Consider the following 16,196-nt stretch of genomic DNA (forward strand, 5'->3'; position numbering starts at 1 on the left):
ATAATTATTATTTTCAATATTCTTATATATGTACATGAAATTGGAACTTATATTAATACAGTTCATATAAAAAAGAAGTGCCTTAATAATAAATAAACTCGCTTAATTGGTTTTTGTTTTCCAATTGAAATCTTTTCTAAGCGAGCAGAAAATAATTTCAACCTTTAGAAAAAACTCCAATTATTTGAATAATCTACAATTTAAAGCTTAGTAGAAATTCAGATAAGGTTTACTCTTTTTTCAGATCAAGAATATTCAAAGGTGTCGTGGAATCCGATTGCTGTCGTAATTGATGAACCTAAAAATGTACTAGTAATTGAGTCAGACTTATTATTGTTCTAAATCTAATCATTCAAGTAATAATTCTACAACCCTTAGCAGTATTGATTGGTTTCAAATCTAATTCCGACAGCAATCGGATAACGACATACCTTATTATATATTTACATGAAATTGTAACTTAAATTAATACAGTTCATATAAAGAAAAGTAATTATTTTAATAATAAATAAACTCGTCTTATTGGTTTTTGTTTTCCAATTGAAATCTTTTCCAAGCGAACAGAAAATAATTTTAAGCTTTAGAAAAAACTTCAATTATTTGAATCAATTTACAACTTAAAGCTAAATAGAAATTCAGATTAGATTTACTCTTTTTTTCAGATCAAGAATATTCAAAGGTGTCGTTGAATCCGATTGCTGTCGTAATTGAATTTGAAAGTAATAAAGTAAAGTATGAACTTAAAAATGTAGGACTAGTGATTGAGTCAGACTTATTATTGTTCTAAATCTAATCATTCAAGCAATAATTCTGCAACCCTTAGCAGGAGTATTGATTGGTTTCAAGTCTAATCGGATCACGACATACCTTATTATATATTTACATGAAATTGTAACTTAAATTAATACAGTTCATATAAAGAAAAGTAATTATTTTAATAATAAATAAACTCGCCTTATTGTTTTTTTCCAATTGAAATCTTTTCCAAGCGAACAGAAAATAATTTTAAGCTTTAGAAAAAACTCCAATTATTTGAATCAATTTAAGTCTACAACTTAAAGCTAAGTAGAAATTCAGATTAGATTTACTCTTTTTTCAGATCAAGAATATTCAAAGGTGTCGTGGAATCCGATTGCTGTTGTAATTGATGAACTTAAAAATGTACGACTAGTAATTGAGTCAGACTTATTATTGTTCTAAATCTAATCATTCAGGCAATAATTCTGCAACCCATAGCAGGAGTATTGATTGGTTTCAAATCTAATTCCGACAGCAATCGTATCACATCCCTTATTATATATGTACATGAAATTGCAACTTAAATTAATACTGTTGATATAAAGAAAAGTAAGTACTTTAATAATAAATAAACTCTCTTAATTGGGTTTAATTGAAATCTTTTCCTGTGCAAGCACATCGCTAACCTCTGTTGGCAAAAGATATGATTATACTGTCTTCGATAGATAGTCGGACGAGCCGCTACTCGGCGATGTAGAGATGACCGATGTGTCGGTGGCAGCAGTTACAACAGCAGTTTCTAACTTTGCACCATCCGTACAGTGTGATGAATGCTTCACTGCCTTTTCCAATTGCTTGGCGCCAGCAATTTTTGCTGTTTGTAAAGCTTTAGCTGTAATGCAAATATATAGATGGGTTAAAGTGGTTTTCGTATGTTATTCAACAACTCACCTTATACCATCATCACAGCCTCCTCATCGATTTTGAATATGTGTACTGTTTCAGTATTCAGACCCAGTTGGTTTGGTGCAATATTTTCGATTTGATGAATATGTATACTATCCGTTAGGCAGACAATTAGGTGCGTTCGATTCATTCATATACTGTGGGTATTTGAGCCGTAGACGCAATGGCAGATATTTTGATTCTTTTTGAAGTGTAACATTTATAAACAGTAGGGTTTCTCTGCTGTTACCATCACCACTAGAGAGCTATTGAAGAGACGCTCCGAGTCACGCTGTGGCCACCTTGTCACAGTTACTGATGGAGATAATGCGAAGCCATCTTTACCATCTAATAAGTAAATTGAACTGTAGAGGAAGAAACATTTTATAAAATTTAATAAAATCAAAAAATGATAGTTGTGTCAAAATGGGGTAAATTACTGTATGTTAAAGTATAGCGAAGTTTGAATAGGTTTTTTTCTTCATTCTTAGAAACATGTACGAAGGTACCTGATAAGATATTAAAAATCCTCAACGTTTTTTTTGCAATAACTTAAAAAAAAACTCATATTCAAACTTCTGCTTAACTTCTACATATCAATAGCTACCTTTACCACCAGGAGTCACTATTGCTTCTACGCCTATGCTATTGTTTCCTACATCGATGAGCTTTGTAATAAAATAAACAGCTATCTCCCCAATCTCTCCAGTTTTGTCGCCTCACGAAACCTGATATTTTCACCAACCAAATCATCGGTGACCTTATTTAAAACATAACCGCGCCAAATGTCGACCATATGGCATTACCCTACTGACTGTCTTACACCCTAAAATTTTCGGTGTGACTTTCGATCAGGATCTACATCTTGGCGAGCATGCACTAGCACGAATACTAGTAACGAAAATCCAGAGCTGTAACAAACATTTAATATAATTCGATAAATCGGCAATACTTGGGGTAAATATAAATTGACGATCGCGTCTCCGATATGGTCGCCAAGCCTAAAGGTTACTCACTGGAAGAAAATACAGGCCTGCCAAAATGCTGCCCCACAAACAGGCGTCGGACCTTTATGCTAGGAATTGCCCGGTGAATCCAGTACTCAAAGAATAGTACCCAAAACTCGCGGAAGATCGCGTACTCCCCAGAGAAAAGCGAGTCACTCTAGCTCAACTTCGTTCTGGATACTGTAACAGATTAAACTCTTACCTGTCCAGAATCAACCCCGACATACAAAATGTATGCCCCGCTTGCAATGTGTCCCCACATGACACCAACCATCTCTTTAATTGTAATGTGGAACCAACGCCTCTAACCCGCCCCCCCTTTCCTTATGGTCCACCCCTGTTGAAACAGCAAGTTTCCTTGGACTCCCGTTAGAGGATATTGATGACAATTTGTGATTAGTCAGACCTATTGGATGGGGCGAAGCACTGTTACAACAACAACAACAACCAGTGCTAAAGTTGATTTTGTTTTAATTACTTGCAGTTGGGGTATGCCCTCATTCTCTACTGTGCTCAAAAACTATCGCCTCCAAATGGCAATCCAATCAAGATGAGCTAAAAGTAGCAGCATGAAACCTTCAAGGCCATTCCGCCCTCTCAGCCCCCCCCCCCCCCTCCAAAAAAAGCTATGAGGTCGCCAGAGCTCCAGTTGTTAAAGAAACAGGATGCACCATGCTTAGGGGAAGTTGACAATTGGGTTGTAGTATCTATATATTGCGCTGGCAACCCCTTGAATCAATTTGGTATTTTAGTCGCCTCCTCCAACAGGCACACCTGCCGCGTCTATATTCTAAGTCCCTTAATGTACTGGGGATAATAGTGCTTGTTACCGGAGTGTACGCATCTATATCCGAAAAAGGACCATCTACATCGTTAACACTCCCTAAAACCTTCGAGTGTCTTTATCGCTACAACATCAACATCTTTAATTAGATATGGTATGACTTCACAAGGTCTTTAGGATTATTCCAACAAATGATTATAAAAATAAAAACTCTTGCCTGCATACTTTTGGTGCCTGTTACAACAGCTGTAGGTTTTCCATTGATAAACTTTTTAGCTGGCGAGCCACAGTTGCTTTTTGCTTTTTTCGGCGAATACGTAAATGTTTTTTCACATTCCTGTAATGGTTTCACCAGCATTTAGGTTTCATTTACGGTTGGCGATAGATTACCCAGTTTTGTTGTACGTTCAGCGGCTTGCATATACTGCATACCTTTTTTCATCATGTACTCAACTTCTTCCATGGTATCATTGACGTGCAATGATTTTTCGGTACTGTCATTGAACAAACTACGATTTTCTTTATCATTTTCAAATGATTCTTCAAAGTCAATAGAACTTTTGTTATGGTAATTACTGAGCATGCTCTCCGCATTTCGTGCTATTGGCTCTATTGCAATTTCCTTCTGTTGTTGTTCTTTCTCCTCTTTAATAAAGACACGTTTGTTTAAATTCCGCCCGTTTCATCTGACTCATCATCCGACAACTCAATTACTCCTAAAGAACCATCAAAGGACGCGCTGGAAGATAGTTTTTCACTGACATGCATATTTTTATTATCATTGGTGATAAGTTCAGTCACAGTTGCATGCTCACTTGCTGGCGGCTCTAGTGTGTTATCTAGGTTTATCAATATTATACTTTTTCCAGTTCATGCGATTCTTCGGAGGAGTCGCTTTGGGTATAATGTGAAACTTTCCTGGGTGCACTTGCGCCTGTGGTGTCATGTGCTGTTTCATAACAGCTTGTTGTCGCTGAAGTTTCACTGCCTTTTTGAGCGCTTTGAAGGCTTATGTGTGATGATACATCATCACCACCCAAAGAAATATTAGACTGATCTTCGCAATTTTCCCTTTGTAGCCCAATTGTAGCCTTTCTAAATGTGTTCGTAAATAGAGAAAAAAATGTTGAGAATATTGTTTGTATAAATTTTTAATAATAGGTATATATTACCGCATATATACCGCATTTTACTTCCGCATTGCCTTTATCTGAGATCTTGCTTTTAACAATACCCATAGGCTGTAGCGTATAGGTATCACAACCAGTGCATTGAAATATCATTGATTGTTTGCTGTGTTCATAATATAAAGATATGGTACGTAATTGGATTGTGGTAAAAGGCCAAAATGCTGTATACCAACCTCATGCTATATTTACACTTCGCTTGACTCCTATGCACACACACAAATACGCGTACATAAACATCGGCAGAAATGCTCAAAAGTGGCTCAATATATTTTCCATAACGATTAGCGTGCGTTTCAATGCAATGCAATAGTATACGCAATCCCATCTCATGGCAGCATTTCATACGCAAAGGCACCGAACTACATTTGGCATAGCAGGCTTCAGGCGTATTGCCAGCCAGCAGAGCCATATCAGTCGCAGTTACAAGTAATAAACCCCCACTCGTCAGTGATTGTATAGCGTCATCCAGAAAGCGATTCAGACAACCATAAGGATCTAGGTCTATAACATCGAAACGCTTCTCATATGAAGTTGAAAGGTACATGCGAGTCCTATTGCGAATTTTATTATTATTACAGTTAAATCACTAGCTATTGATTCGTATATCAAACCTACATTGCATACCCTTCGCTTGGCACAATTAAATGTTCCACTCCATTGTGTAGCATTTTTACGTGAATGAAATCTACTGCCACCTTAGATAGATCATTTGCAACAATTTTACGAACGCCTGCTACTTCTTTTGCATAACGTATGCTACGTAAACCTGTTGCAAAAAGCGCTTCCAATATTCGCAGTCCATCGTCGTATTTTACACCAGCGGTGTATGGTTTCTTGTCATTAGCATTGCTTTCGTTTGGAATTTGGTCATTTTTATGCGCCGCCGCTTCCCGCTCTCTTATCAACCGCTTTAAATATACATTAAGTACTGAAATACTTAAATCACGATTAAATTCTTGTACTGGATTGTAGAATACGGCCGCGCCGGCAATAATTTCTGTAGTGCTTTCTTTGATCACACGTTCGGGTGCTTTGTCGTTCGTAGCGATCTGTTAATTCATAGAATTTAGGGTGATTTTGTTAATAACGCGAAACATATATTTACCTTTTTTTCAGCTATTTCCCCAACTTCCATTTTGGCCTTAAACTGCTGTGCATCCACGTTTTTGTTATCAGCTGTTCGGTGGTGGCATACGCTGAGCTGCTGCTTTCGTTGAACAGTGAATCGTGGAAACTGTTTCAACAGACGAATATATTTAAGTATTACAGATGCATGACACTGTTTTTTTATAAATCAACGATGATAGCCAGCCTGGGGAGGTTTTTGCTGCTGCTATCGTGGCATTGCATTACCTGGTTGCTGTTGTGGTATATACCTTGGTATAACTGGATGTGGCGTCATTGCCCCACCTGGTCCAGTTGATGCGGACCACGAACAACAACCGCCACGACCTACACTGTTTGGGTTCACTTTGCTGCTGCAAACACACCTCCGTCACAATAATTAATGGAGACCATGGATGGGTATCTCAACCAGAGAGGCTATTTTATTGCACACATAGCCGTTTTTTACATCGAATTTTCTAATCATTTTTTTTCAATTTTGGATAATAAATCTTAATGGTATGTATTTTGTAAGTAGATCCATATAAGCACTGTAATAAGAATTTTTTTCTTGTATGTATGTGGAAATCAAAATTTACTATTCTGCATTAGAATTGCTCACGATAACAACAACAGCAACACGATTATTTATACTATCCAATTACATATTTCACTTTCTTTCTTTATAAACATGCACACATCGATATGAGCTTTTTTGCTAAAACACACTTTAGTAGACCAAAAAATATTAAAGAATGCGTATATTAATTTCTGCAAAATGTAGTAAATACAGGTTGAAAAAATTAACCAAAAAATAGATTTGTCTTGCTGTCTCTGCTGAATTAGAAATGGCGGATTTTTTTGCACGCAAAAATGACGTATTTTGCTATCCCTATGAAAATAATAGGTGCGAGAGAGCACGATACATTGTGGGAAAGCAAAATTTGTCAGCATGCTATTTCATTTGCACAATTTTTCATTCCAAATCGTCACCCCTGTCAAAAATTCGTGTGGCTGTGTGCGTTTTTGATCACACGATTTTTGCAGGTTACTGCAGTAACATCCCAAACAGTGTTGCCATTTTGGTGATTTTAAAACCAGGGGGTTAATTCCCTAACTGTGAAATTTACATGGTTTAAAAACTCATTTGCACACACAATTTAAGCTGTAGTCATGGTGCCGTTTGTCGTATCGCTGTAGCCGTACTCCTAACGTAATTAGCTGTTTATTTATTTATTGACAGCCATATGGCCTATAATCTTTTTGATTTTATATAATTCGTATTAAATATATGTTTTACAATAATTATATAATAGGTTTTTAAATTTCTTCAAATTAATTCACGTTTTAATATCTACAGGTAACTCATTAAAATTTTCAAGCCTTTATAGTACAGATCTAGCTTTGTATTTTCTGTGTGTCAACGTGGTAATGTGAAATTGTGCCTATCTCTAGTAGGATAGGTGTGTGTATCACTGCTGTAGCTTAAGTTACCTCTCAGGTAGTCCGGAAGTGCTCCTGTCTTAATGTTGTATATATTTTTCATTGTGTGAAAGGAGATTAGTTGCTTTAGGTTCAGCCATTTAAGAGTGTTCAGCATTGATGAAATACTTGTGTCGTACCGCGCGTTGAGTATATGTCTCATTGCTCTATTTTGCATTTTTTGCAACTTGTTTATTTGTGAGTCCGATGTGATAAACAAAACACTATATAAAATGGGGTTTTATGATGGATTTATATACTAATATTTTATATTTCCTTTTTAAATATTTGCATGTTCTTTTCACAAATCCAATTTTCTTTGAGATTTTACTCACTACGTAGTCAACATTATCACAGAATTTTAATTTATTGTCAATTATGACGCCAAGATATTTGCTTTTCTTTACCTCCCTAATGGTTTCGTTTTTTATATTTAAAATATGTGGTTCTAAATTTAGTTTATTTGATGTGGATATAACCATGTAATTTGTTTTTTCCATATTTACCATTAACTTGTTTTACACAACCAAATGTAGAGAGAATTCAAGTCCTCCTGCATTTTGCAAAGGCCACGCCTATATTTTCTTCACTTATTGTCCACAGAGCATCATCTGCAAACAGTTTTATTTTGCAGTTCTTTATTGACGAGGCAATATCATTTATGTATACGTTGAACAGGATTGGCGCTAAGACTGAGCCCTGTGGAAGTCCTATGTTAATCGACACGCGATCTGAAATTGCTTCATCAATCACTGTATATTGCTTTCTATTAGTTAGGAAGCTTTCGAACCACTTCAACTCAATACCTTCAATTCCGATTCGTTTCAATTTCTTTACCATTAGGTTCCGATCAATAGTTTCAAACGCTCTTTTAAAGTCAATGAATACCACTAATATAGTCTTTTTTCTTCGCATATCTTCTTTCCACTGAGAAATAACCCATGTAAGAGCTGTTTCACAAGAGTGTTTGTCACGAAAACCTGATTGCTCTTTAATAAAAATATTGTTTCTTTCAATATATTCAATTATTTGATTTTTTACCACTTTTTCTAAAATTTTTTCAGTTTTTGGCAAGGTATTTATTGGTCAAAGTTCTTCAGGTTCAACGGTGTTCTTTACTTTTTTCCCAGGTACTACTGTTGCTATTTTCCATTCTTCCGGTACTTCTCCTATTTGTAAACTCTCGTTGACGACTTGTGAGTAGAAATAACCTAAGTAAGGCATAGTGTTTTTAATAACTCCCTCCGTTAACAGTTCTTTGCCACCAGTCTTGTGGCTAAAGCTTTTCACAATTTCCCCTATATTTTCTGTATTTACTTCAACAAATTTAAAAGAAGTGTTAGTGTTAAAGTGATTACAGTCGTTGTTCTCAATTATCTCAATGCTTTCATTTATTTGCACTATACTTTCCACAAAGAATATATTTAACACCTCAGCTATACGGTTTTTATCATCAATCCGCTGACCTTCGTGCTGTATCACCGTTATATTATCTTTCATATCTTGGTAGCATATAGTTTGCTTCAAGTACTTCCACATTAACTTGCTGTCAACACTGTTGGTTTAATTTTATGCTCCATATATTTAATTTTTTTTTATTTTTATCATTTTTTTGTATTCTTTTTTGATGCTTGTGTATTCAGACCAGTCTCCGTTACTTATTGCAGCATTGTAAGCCAACAAGTTTCCTTTTATTTGAATTTATCAGTTCATAATCGTACCACTTGTTTTTTATTTTAATATTTATTTCTTTAACGCAGGTTAACTGTTGCATACAATTTAATAAGCAAAAGTCTAAGTATGTGACCACGTCATTCAGATTTTGACTCATTATTTCTGAAAAGTTAACGTTTCTTAGTAGTGCTAATATGTTCTCACTACTATATTTTTCCCATGATGTTATTCTAGCCAGCGTTCTATTTAGGATTTCAGTTTTGATATTAATACTGAACATAATTTTCTCGTGGTCTGATATTTTATAAGTATCAAGCCTTTTACACATGGTAGGTTCTTCGTTTGAGAATAGTATATCGATTTTGGTCTCAGAGCCTTCTGTTATACGCGTGTTAAAGTTAATTTTTTGATGCATGGAAAATGTGTTAAACAGCTCATTTAACCTCAGACTATATGTTGATTCTCTATTCATATTGATATTAAAGTCATCAATGATTGCATTGTTATACGTTGTGTCACATATTTCCGCTACTATTAGGGGGACTCATGTAACCGTATAAATGCCTTATAAAGTGTGTAAACGTATAAATTTATCTAGTGCGTAAACAAGCTGTCAAATTTTGTATGAAAAATCGTTTACACAATTTGTATAAATTTACGCGCACATTTCATTGTGTAAGCGCGGTAAACTCAAAGGAATGCAACCTTGCAGACATTACAGCAGGCATTTTCATCAGAAATCTCCAACATTAGCAAGTAAAGGCGTTTTAGTTTTGATTTTTCACTTAATCTTGGTGTTTTGCGGGGCAGTGTGGTCCCGGGGAAGTCGGGCGTGTGCGTCGCAAATAAAAAGAAAGCAAAGAAAAGAATTAGGGCGAGTAATAACAAATGTATTCACGTTATAAACAATATAAATTCTCAGCTTTATTTATTATCAAAAAGGGAATTGCTTCACAAACTGATTCGAATTCAATGTTATTACAATTGTTAATTACACATTCGTGCACGGCAAATGTTAGTAATATGACGACCGCAAATTGTTGGATAAATTATAATTCAAAAATAGAAATATTGGTGGCTGATTGCCAGACAATTGCCAAGTGCAAATTCTAATGTTAAAATCGCAATTATTAAGAAGAATCACAATAGCAAAGTGCGATTATAGCGTAAATTATATGCACAACCTACGAAAAGATACGTAATATGATAACTCACCTGTGAGATAGCTGCTGGCTCGTTGACGTTCCAAAATAGAAAGAAAGATTTAAAAACGAAAAAGGTCCGCACCACCTGCCGATAGCTAACTTTCGTCGAGTTTTTCCCCTTTGAAGTTAGCGCTCGGCAGGGGTGGGCCGTTACCGGTAAATAATAATATTGCCAAAAAATGTGCATTAGGGTGGTAGCGAATATTTAGGCTGGTGGCCTAAACATGCCGGCCCCCTTGCGGCGAGCAACTCGAAAGAGCAAAAGAAAAAAACTGGTGAGTACGCCAGCAACCTTCCCGAGGCAGGATAAAATAAATAAATTAAAACTATGATGTGTATGTATCGTTGGATCGTAAGTACGATCTCTGGCGGACATCCGTACTCGCAGTAATGCAGCCTCGCTGAACTGTGGATGAAAAAGAAAAGCGTTAGTATTCAAGTACGTGGGGTTGCTTGGTTTAAAATGCACCTTGTGGTATAGTTTAAGGTTTTATAGTGGGTGGGCTCCGGACACGACGAGGCCGAATATTGTGGCTTGGGTGAGGAGCCCGCCGACAGTCGACGCGGGTGTGCCGCCGACCATAATATTGGCGTAGACGTCGGCGCCCAAAGTGAGCAACACTGGCGACGATCGGTAAAACGCCGGATCGGCCAGCTTCATGAACTGGAAAGGGGCCGCTACCGACGGGTCCAGATTTGCCGTGGGGTTTAACCTGGCATAGTTTGCTATTACGGTGGCTTGGGTCGTGATCTTTCCTGCGACCCCATACTTTCCTCGAAGAACGATGGTGCACCTCGACAGACGTGCGGCATTGTTACGCTCCAGGTGTAGAGCCTTGCACAAATTGGCATCGATGATGCTGGTGGGAGCGCAGGCATCTAACAGGGCGCGGACCAGGTGTAAACGGCCTCCTGCCTCAATTCGGACTATGGCTGTCGGCGCGATGGCGATCAATGCTCGAGCTATAGTCGGTGCCGCTAAATTATCCCGGAGTCGACCACTTCTGAAGCCGGCTGGGGTTGTTGTTTGGCGCGCGATGGTGGTTGTGGTACCCTCCTTGCGTGGTTGATACGGGGCCGCTCTGCCAGTAGAGAGTCGGGTCGAGCGGAACGGACGCGGCTCCGCGCCGCCCCGGCGCCCACTGGCATTGCGGTGCGATGGGCGGAAAGGACGGGTCTCCGCGCCATCCCCGTGTTCCATGTGTCGCTGATTGCTTTTCTGCTTCTCATGCTGAAGCAGCGGTCGGAAGGATCGTGCTTCTCCACTGGCCGTTGGGGCGATGGCTAAGGCGGCTGCACCTCTCGTGAACTCTTCCATCTCCTTCTCCTCCTCTTCCACCTGTTGGGCCCACGATCGTGTGTCCTCGGTGATGTTGATCGATAGCACCTCGTCGCTTTCGTCGTCGTCGCGCTCTTCGCAAGGGATCGGGCGTGGCCGTGCTTGCTCGTCCTCCATGTGAAGCGTAGTGTGGTGTGGTTCACGGCAGCGGTGGCAACGGTCGTTGCTAGGGCATATCTCTAACCGATGGAACGGCGATAGGCAATTGGGGCAGTGCCGGTGTATAAGGACGGCCCGGAGGCGTTCTTCTGCCGACATTCCCCTGTACCGCGGGCATAGTCGTATGCCGTGGTTCTTCTGGCACAACCGGCAGGAGACGGTGAAGGAGTCAACGCGTTGCTCCGTCTTGGTGCGTTTGACCGAGAAACCCGTCATTCTGGAACGGGAACTTGTTATTATTTGTTTTGCATTTTAAGGGAGTTGGGTGGCGTATGGGCGGAGAGTAGAGGCTTAATTGGTCGAGCTTGTGGTTGGCGTACTCGGGATAAAGGGTTGTGTGGAACGAATAACCTTATTAAGCTGTTCTGTCGATGTAATGATGGGTTTGTAGTGGTTGAAACCACTGCTATATTTAATATAATTTTATTGAGATACGCCTAAAAGTATCTTTAATTTTGGTAAATATCCTCATCATAATGAAATTCTGATATTGAAAGCAGTCATTTTTTGGTGTTTGCCTAATACAGGCAATATGCGGTAATATACGCCACATTTGTGTGGCAGATGGTATCACGAGTTACCCGTGTATTTTCACGGCTCCTTGTAGTTGACCTACAAAAATTTCGTCACAAAACTCACCCACGCCGATACAAATGTGGCTGTAAATATAACCTATGAATCTCTGTAAAATGACTAGTCAAATGACGTCTTGCATATAAATGTGCGACAAATGTAAAGAGGCCTTTACTCGCTGTCTGGGAACACTCTTTGTGTTGATTTGGGCCATGTTGTGTGAGAATCACAAATTGTGATGTGTTTGTTGATTCCAACACAACCCTGGCGGGAATAGCCTACACTAACGAGTGTGGCAATTTGTAGAGCTGTCAGCTGTTCACTCTTCCAATCGTTAGAATGAGACCGCTGTGCGGTGCTGCCCATTGCAATGTATTGATACATAATGGTCATGTCATGAGAGTATTTAGGGACAGCTTGCGTCTGAGTCCTGACGCGACATTAAATTTAAAGTCTGTTCTATAAAGTTTAATTTCTCCCTTGATTGTAACATCGAAAGCATAGATGACACTACTTTATTTCTGCTGGGATTTCAAGCAAAAAAGGGACTGACGAAAGTCTGTCGAAACTTCAATACACAAACAAAGCAATTTCTGTCATGAAAGCGAGACCACTATTGAGTGTGACATGTTTAAAATGTAAAACACAAACAGAATCATGCTCAGATAAACCGCGAAACTTGTTTCGGTCTCGAGTGGTTAACCCCCCTTTTTTTCCAAGCAGGCTGATTTTGATTGTGTTTTTATGCTCAAATTTTCAAACTAACAACGTTTCTCAAAAAAAGAAAGAAGCAAAAAGACGGCCGAATGTCAGGAAAACTATCGAAATACAACCTGGCGCGTGTGTTTTCAGTGAAACCAGGCTGTATCTTCAGGGTTTTCGTTAGTTGATTTTTTGTTCGGTTACTAACACTCGAGTTTGTTGGATCCCGCGGATCCGTGTTGTGATACTCTTTGGATCGCGCGCAATGCGGCCGAAAAAAAAAACAAATGTCATCGAGTGGCAACCTTGTTTCGTTCATTCAAAATGTCATTCATTCATGGAAATGAGTATAGAGACATTTTGAATGAATTTTCACTATGAAGAAAACTGGTGATGGGTAAGTATGAGTATCGTTCCCTTTTTTGATAATTTTATAAATTTACTAATCTTTTATTCTTTTTTTTTTCTCATTTCAGATGGAAAAATACTAATGTATGTGCTCTGGCACATAAATTCGCTTTTTCTCTACATCTCGTGGGGAAGGATTTTGTCTGCTCTCTATTTGAAGATAAATTTAATGCAAATTATAGTCTATTTTCAAATAAAAATCAGTGCAAATCACTACTAACAAGAGTTCCCAAAAACTAAATAGTTCAAATATATAACAAAAAGGCAAAAAAAAACAATGGATAACATACATGTTGATCCTCAGCAGCTTCAGCAACAGCAGCTGCATCAGCAGCAGCAGGCGGGGTTTGCACCACGACGTCAATATGATGGTATTGCACTAGCAATTCTTACCGGTATAGAGACTATAGCTAATGGTCATATGCAACAACAACCGAAGGTCGAGATAGCTACGCGTCCAAATACGTCTAAAAAGGAAACAATCGCTGACTTGACTGCTGCTACCAGCAAGTTGGCCATTGAGGAATCATTAAAATTGACCGATAGCAATGGTTTGGCGATGAAGACGCCGGTTTCTATTTTACAAGAATTATTGAGTCGTCGTAGTATAACACCAAATTATGAGTTGGTGCAACTCGAAGGCGCCATACATGAACCGACTTTTCGTTATCGGGTCGCATTTAATGACAAGGATGTTCCATTTACGGCCATGGGTGCTGGACGCTCCAAAAAAGAGGCTAAACATTCAGCTGCCCGAGCACTAATTGATACGTTAACTGGTGTGCAGCTGCCCGAGCCAAGTGCTGGAGCAGGTGCTGGTGGAGCCTCTGGTGGCTCTGCAGGTGCTAGCAATGAAGGCAACGCAAATACAGCTGGAAATGGCGACGGAGGCGATAAAGTTGTTGGAAATCTAATAGGTTGGTTACAGGAGATGTGCATGTCACGCCGTTAGCCGCCACCAACTTATGAGACCGAAACTGAAGTTGGTTTGCCGCACGAGCGTCTAGTTACGATTGCCTGTTCGATTCTCAATTATCGTGGGGTGGGAAAGGGCAAAAGTAAGAAGATTGCTAAACGATTAGCTGCACACAAGATGTGGACACGGTTGCAAGAAAATCCATTAGATAATAATCAAATATCTGAGGCTATGCGTGCCGATCTGGATGGTGATGTGAAAAACTTGTCTAAAAGGACCCAAAATTGATTACGTAAAGTTGTTGTCGGACATTGCTAATGAGAATCAGTTTGAAGTTACTTATGTAGACATTGAGGAAAAGACATTTACTGATCAATGTCAATGTTTGGTTCAACTATCCACTTTGCCGGTTGGTGTATGCCATGGCTCTGGACCAACGCTCTGTACTGCTTAATCGTAAGCGATAGTTGGTTAGCAAAATTTCAGCTAGTTGAAAGGAAGTGGGCAGTTTGTAGGGAAAAATTCTTTGATGGGCAATTGTAGGGCAAGCAATTTTTGTAGGGCAAGGAACCTCCATATGGAAAGCAAGTTGCGTTGTATATTTAAAATTACATTGCGGACAACAATATGCAGAATTATGAAAAGCGTTGCCGAATCAATTATAAAAACATTCGGTGATCAATATTTATATGTCAACTAGTGAGGAGGAGTTAGATGAGATTGGGGAAGCCTTTTACAGTGCGTCTAAAAAATGCCACCCGTAGCCATTGGGGTGCTCGGAGTATGTGAAGTGCCGGCTAAGCCCCAAGTCAATAGCAATTCTAGCGAATCCGAACATTCCGCAATCATATTGCAGGTGCTGGTTGATAGTAATCTGTTATTCCGTAAAGTAAAATTGGACACAAACCAACCGTCACTATTTTTGGAGGAAACAAACGAAATTACAAACCTCTCCCCAAGATTAATTAAGAATCAACCAGTTTCGCGCTTCATTGTTACACCAGACACATATAATCCATTAAGAATGTCGCTTATGCACAAATATCATGATCCTGTTGAGCCGCACGAATACGACCTTAATGAAGCCGTCGACCATCTATTCATATTTAGAGACCGGGCTTTGCAACGACTTCTTGCACGATGGAGAATACTAAAATGTAATGGTGATATTGATCTAAGAATGATGGAAGAAGTTGTTCTTGCTTGTTGCGTTTTACACAACGTAATAGGAAGGAACGAAAAAACATTTAACGAACAATGGTCTAAAGGGCCACATTCAGATAACACTAAATATACAATGAGCCGTCGATTCAAACCAGTTTTGAATGAACTCCATGGAAAACCCAATTCTTGGAAAGCAGACGGTGCATCCAAAACACGCAAGTTGCTTGGACAGGCCATATATTCTACAGACATGTAGACTTTACCTATAATGTGGTTGTTTTTAACTGAATCACTTTCAGACGCAATCTTCGTACTATTCCAATTGCTGCTACAAGTTGTTGATTTAATAAGAAAATAATAAAACAGTGCGAAAAATGGATGTTTTGACGATTATATAGATGTTAACCGACATCATCCAACGACCTTTTGAAACACTCGTCGAATATTTCAAGTACCAAGGTCACTATTCTCCTGAAAATCGTTTATGGACCATATTATGCCGCGCATACTGCTACAATGTTCCTTAAGGGTTTCTTTTCTTTTGTATTATAGGTCTTTCTATATATCGTGCGTGCATTAGTCGAAGCTTACATTTATGTCCACCTCTTCGTTATTTTGCATACATGCCACTTTTATGGTTGTACCACTTCGTCAATGTACCGCATAGCACACTTGATTATGCTACGTTTAACGGTGTGGCCCAGGTACTGCCTTTACTGCGGCGCTTGAAGTATACAATGTCTATACTAGAATTGATGGTTCGGGACGTGAGTCCGAGATGAAAATCGAACAGGGGCTCTACTTAG

General features: G+C 38.8%; 1 protein-coding gene and 1 pseudogene across 7 annotated transcripts in view; one reads left to right on the forward strand and one right to left on the reverse strand.

Moving 5' to 3' along the window:
• The window catches only part of LOC137249906 (tRNA (guanine(26)-N(2))-dimethyltransferase-like), a 27,368-nt gene continuing 11,172 nt past the window's right edge, over positions 1 to 16,196 (reverse strand). Inside the window, exons 2-9 of one of the 7 annotated variants that reach the window (XM_067781958.1) lie at positions 7,263 to 9,166; positions 5,770 to 6,319; positions 5,280 to 5,713; positions 4,838 to 5,215; positions 4,647 to 4,767; positions 3,700 to 4,565; positions 1,690 to 2,048; positions 1 to 1,630 (exon numbers count right to left, since the gene is read on the reverse strand). In XM_067781958.1, the coding sequence (XP_067638059.1) occupies positions 4,329 to 4,565; positions 4,647 to 4,767; positions 4,838 to 5,215; positions 5,280 to 5,713; positions 5,770 to 5,799 (1,200 nt within the window). In that variant the 5' untranslated portion in view covers positions 5,800 to 6,319; positions 7,263 to 9,166 and the 3' untranslated portion in view covers positions 1 to 1,630; positions 1,690 to 2,048; positions 3,700 to 4,328. Of the gene's footprint in view, positions 1,631 to 1,689; positions 2,049 to 3,691; positions 4,570 to 4,646; positions 4,768 to 4,837; positions 5,216 to 5,279; positions 5,714 to 5,769; positions 9,389 to 16,196 lie in introns of those variants that run through there. The other 6 variants (XM_067781959.1, XM_067781961.1, XM_067781960.1 and 3 more) reach the window with 6 other exon arrangements.
• The window catches only part of LOC137249907 (protein Loquacious-like), a 15,052-nt pseudogene continuing 12,150 nt past the window's right edge, over positions 13,295 to 16,196 (forward strand).

Source organism: Eurosta solidaginis, chromosome 4 (assembly GCF_040869045.1).
Source record: "Eurosta solidaginis isolate ZX-2024a chromosome 4, ASM4086904v1, whole genome shotgun sequence".
In the NCBI taxonomy this organism is placed as follows: Eukaryota; Metazoa; Arthropoda; class Insecta; order Diptera; family Tephritidae; genus Eurosta; species Eurosta solidaginis.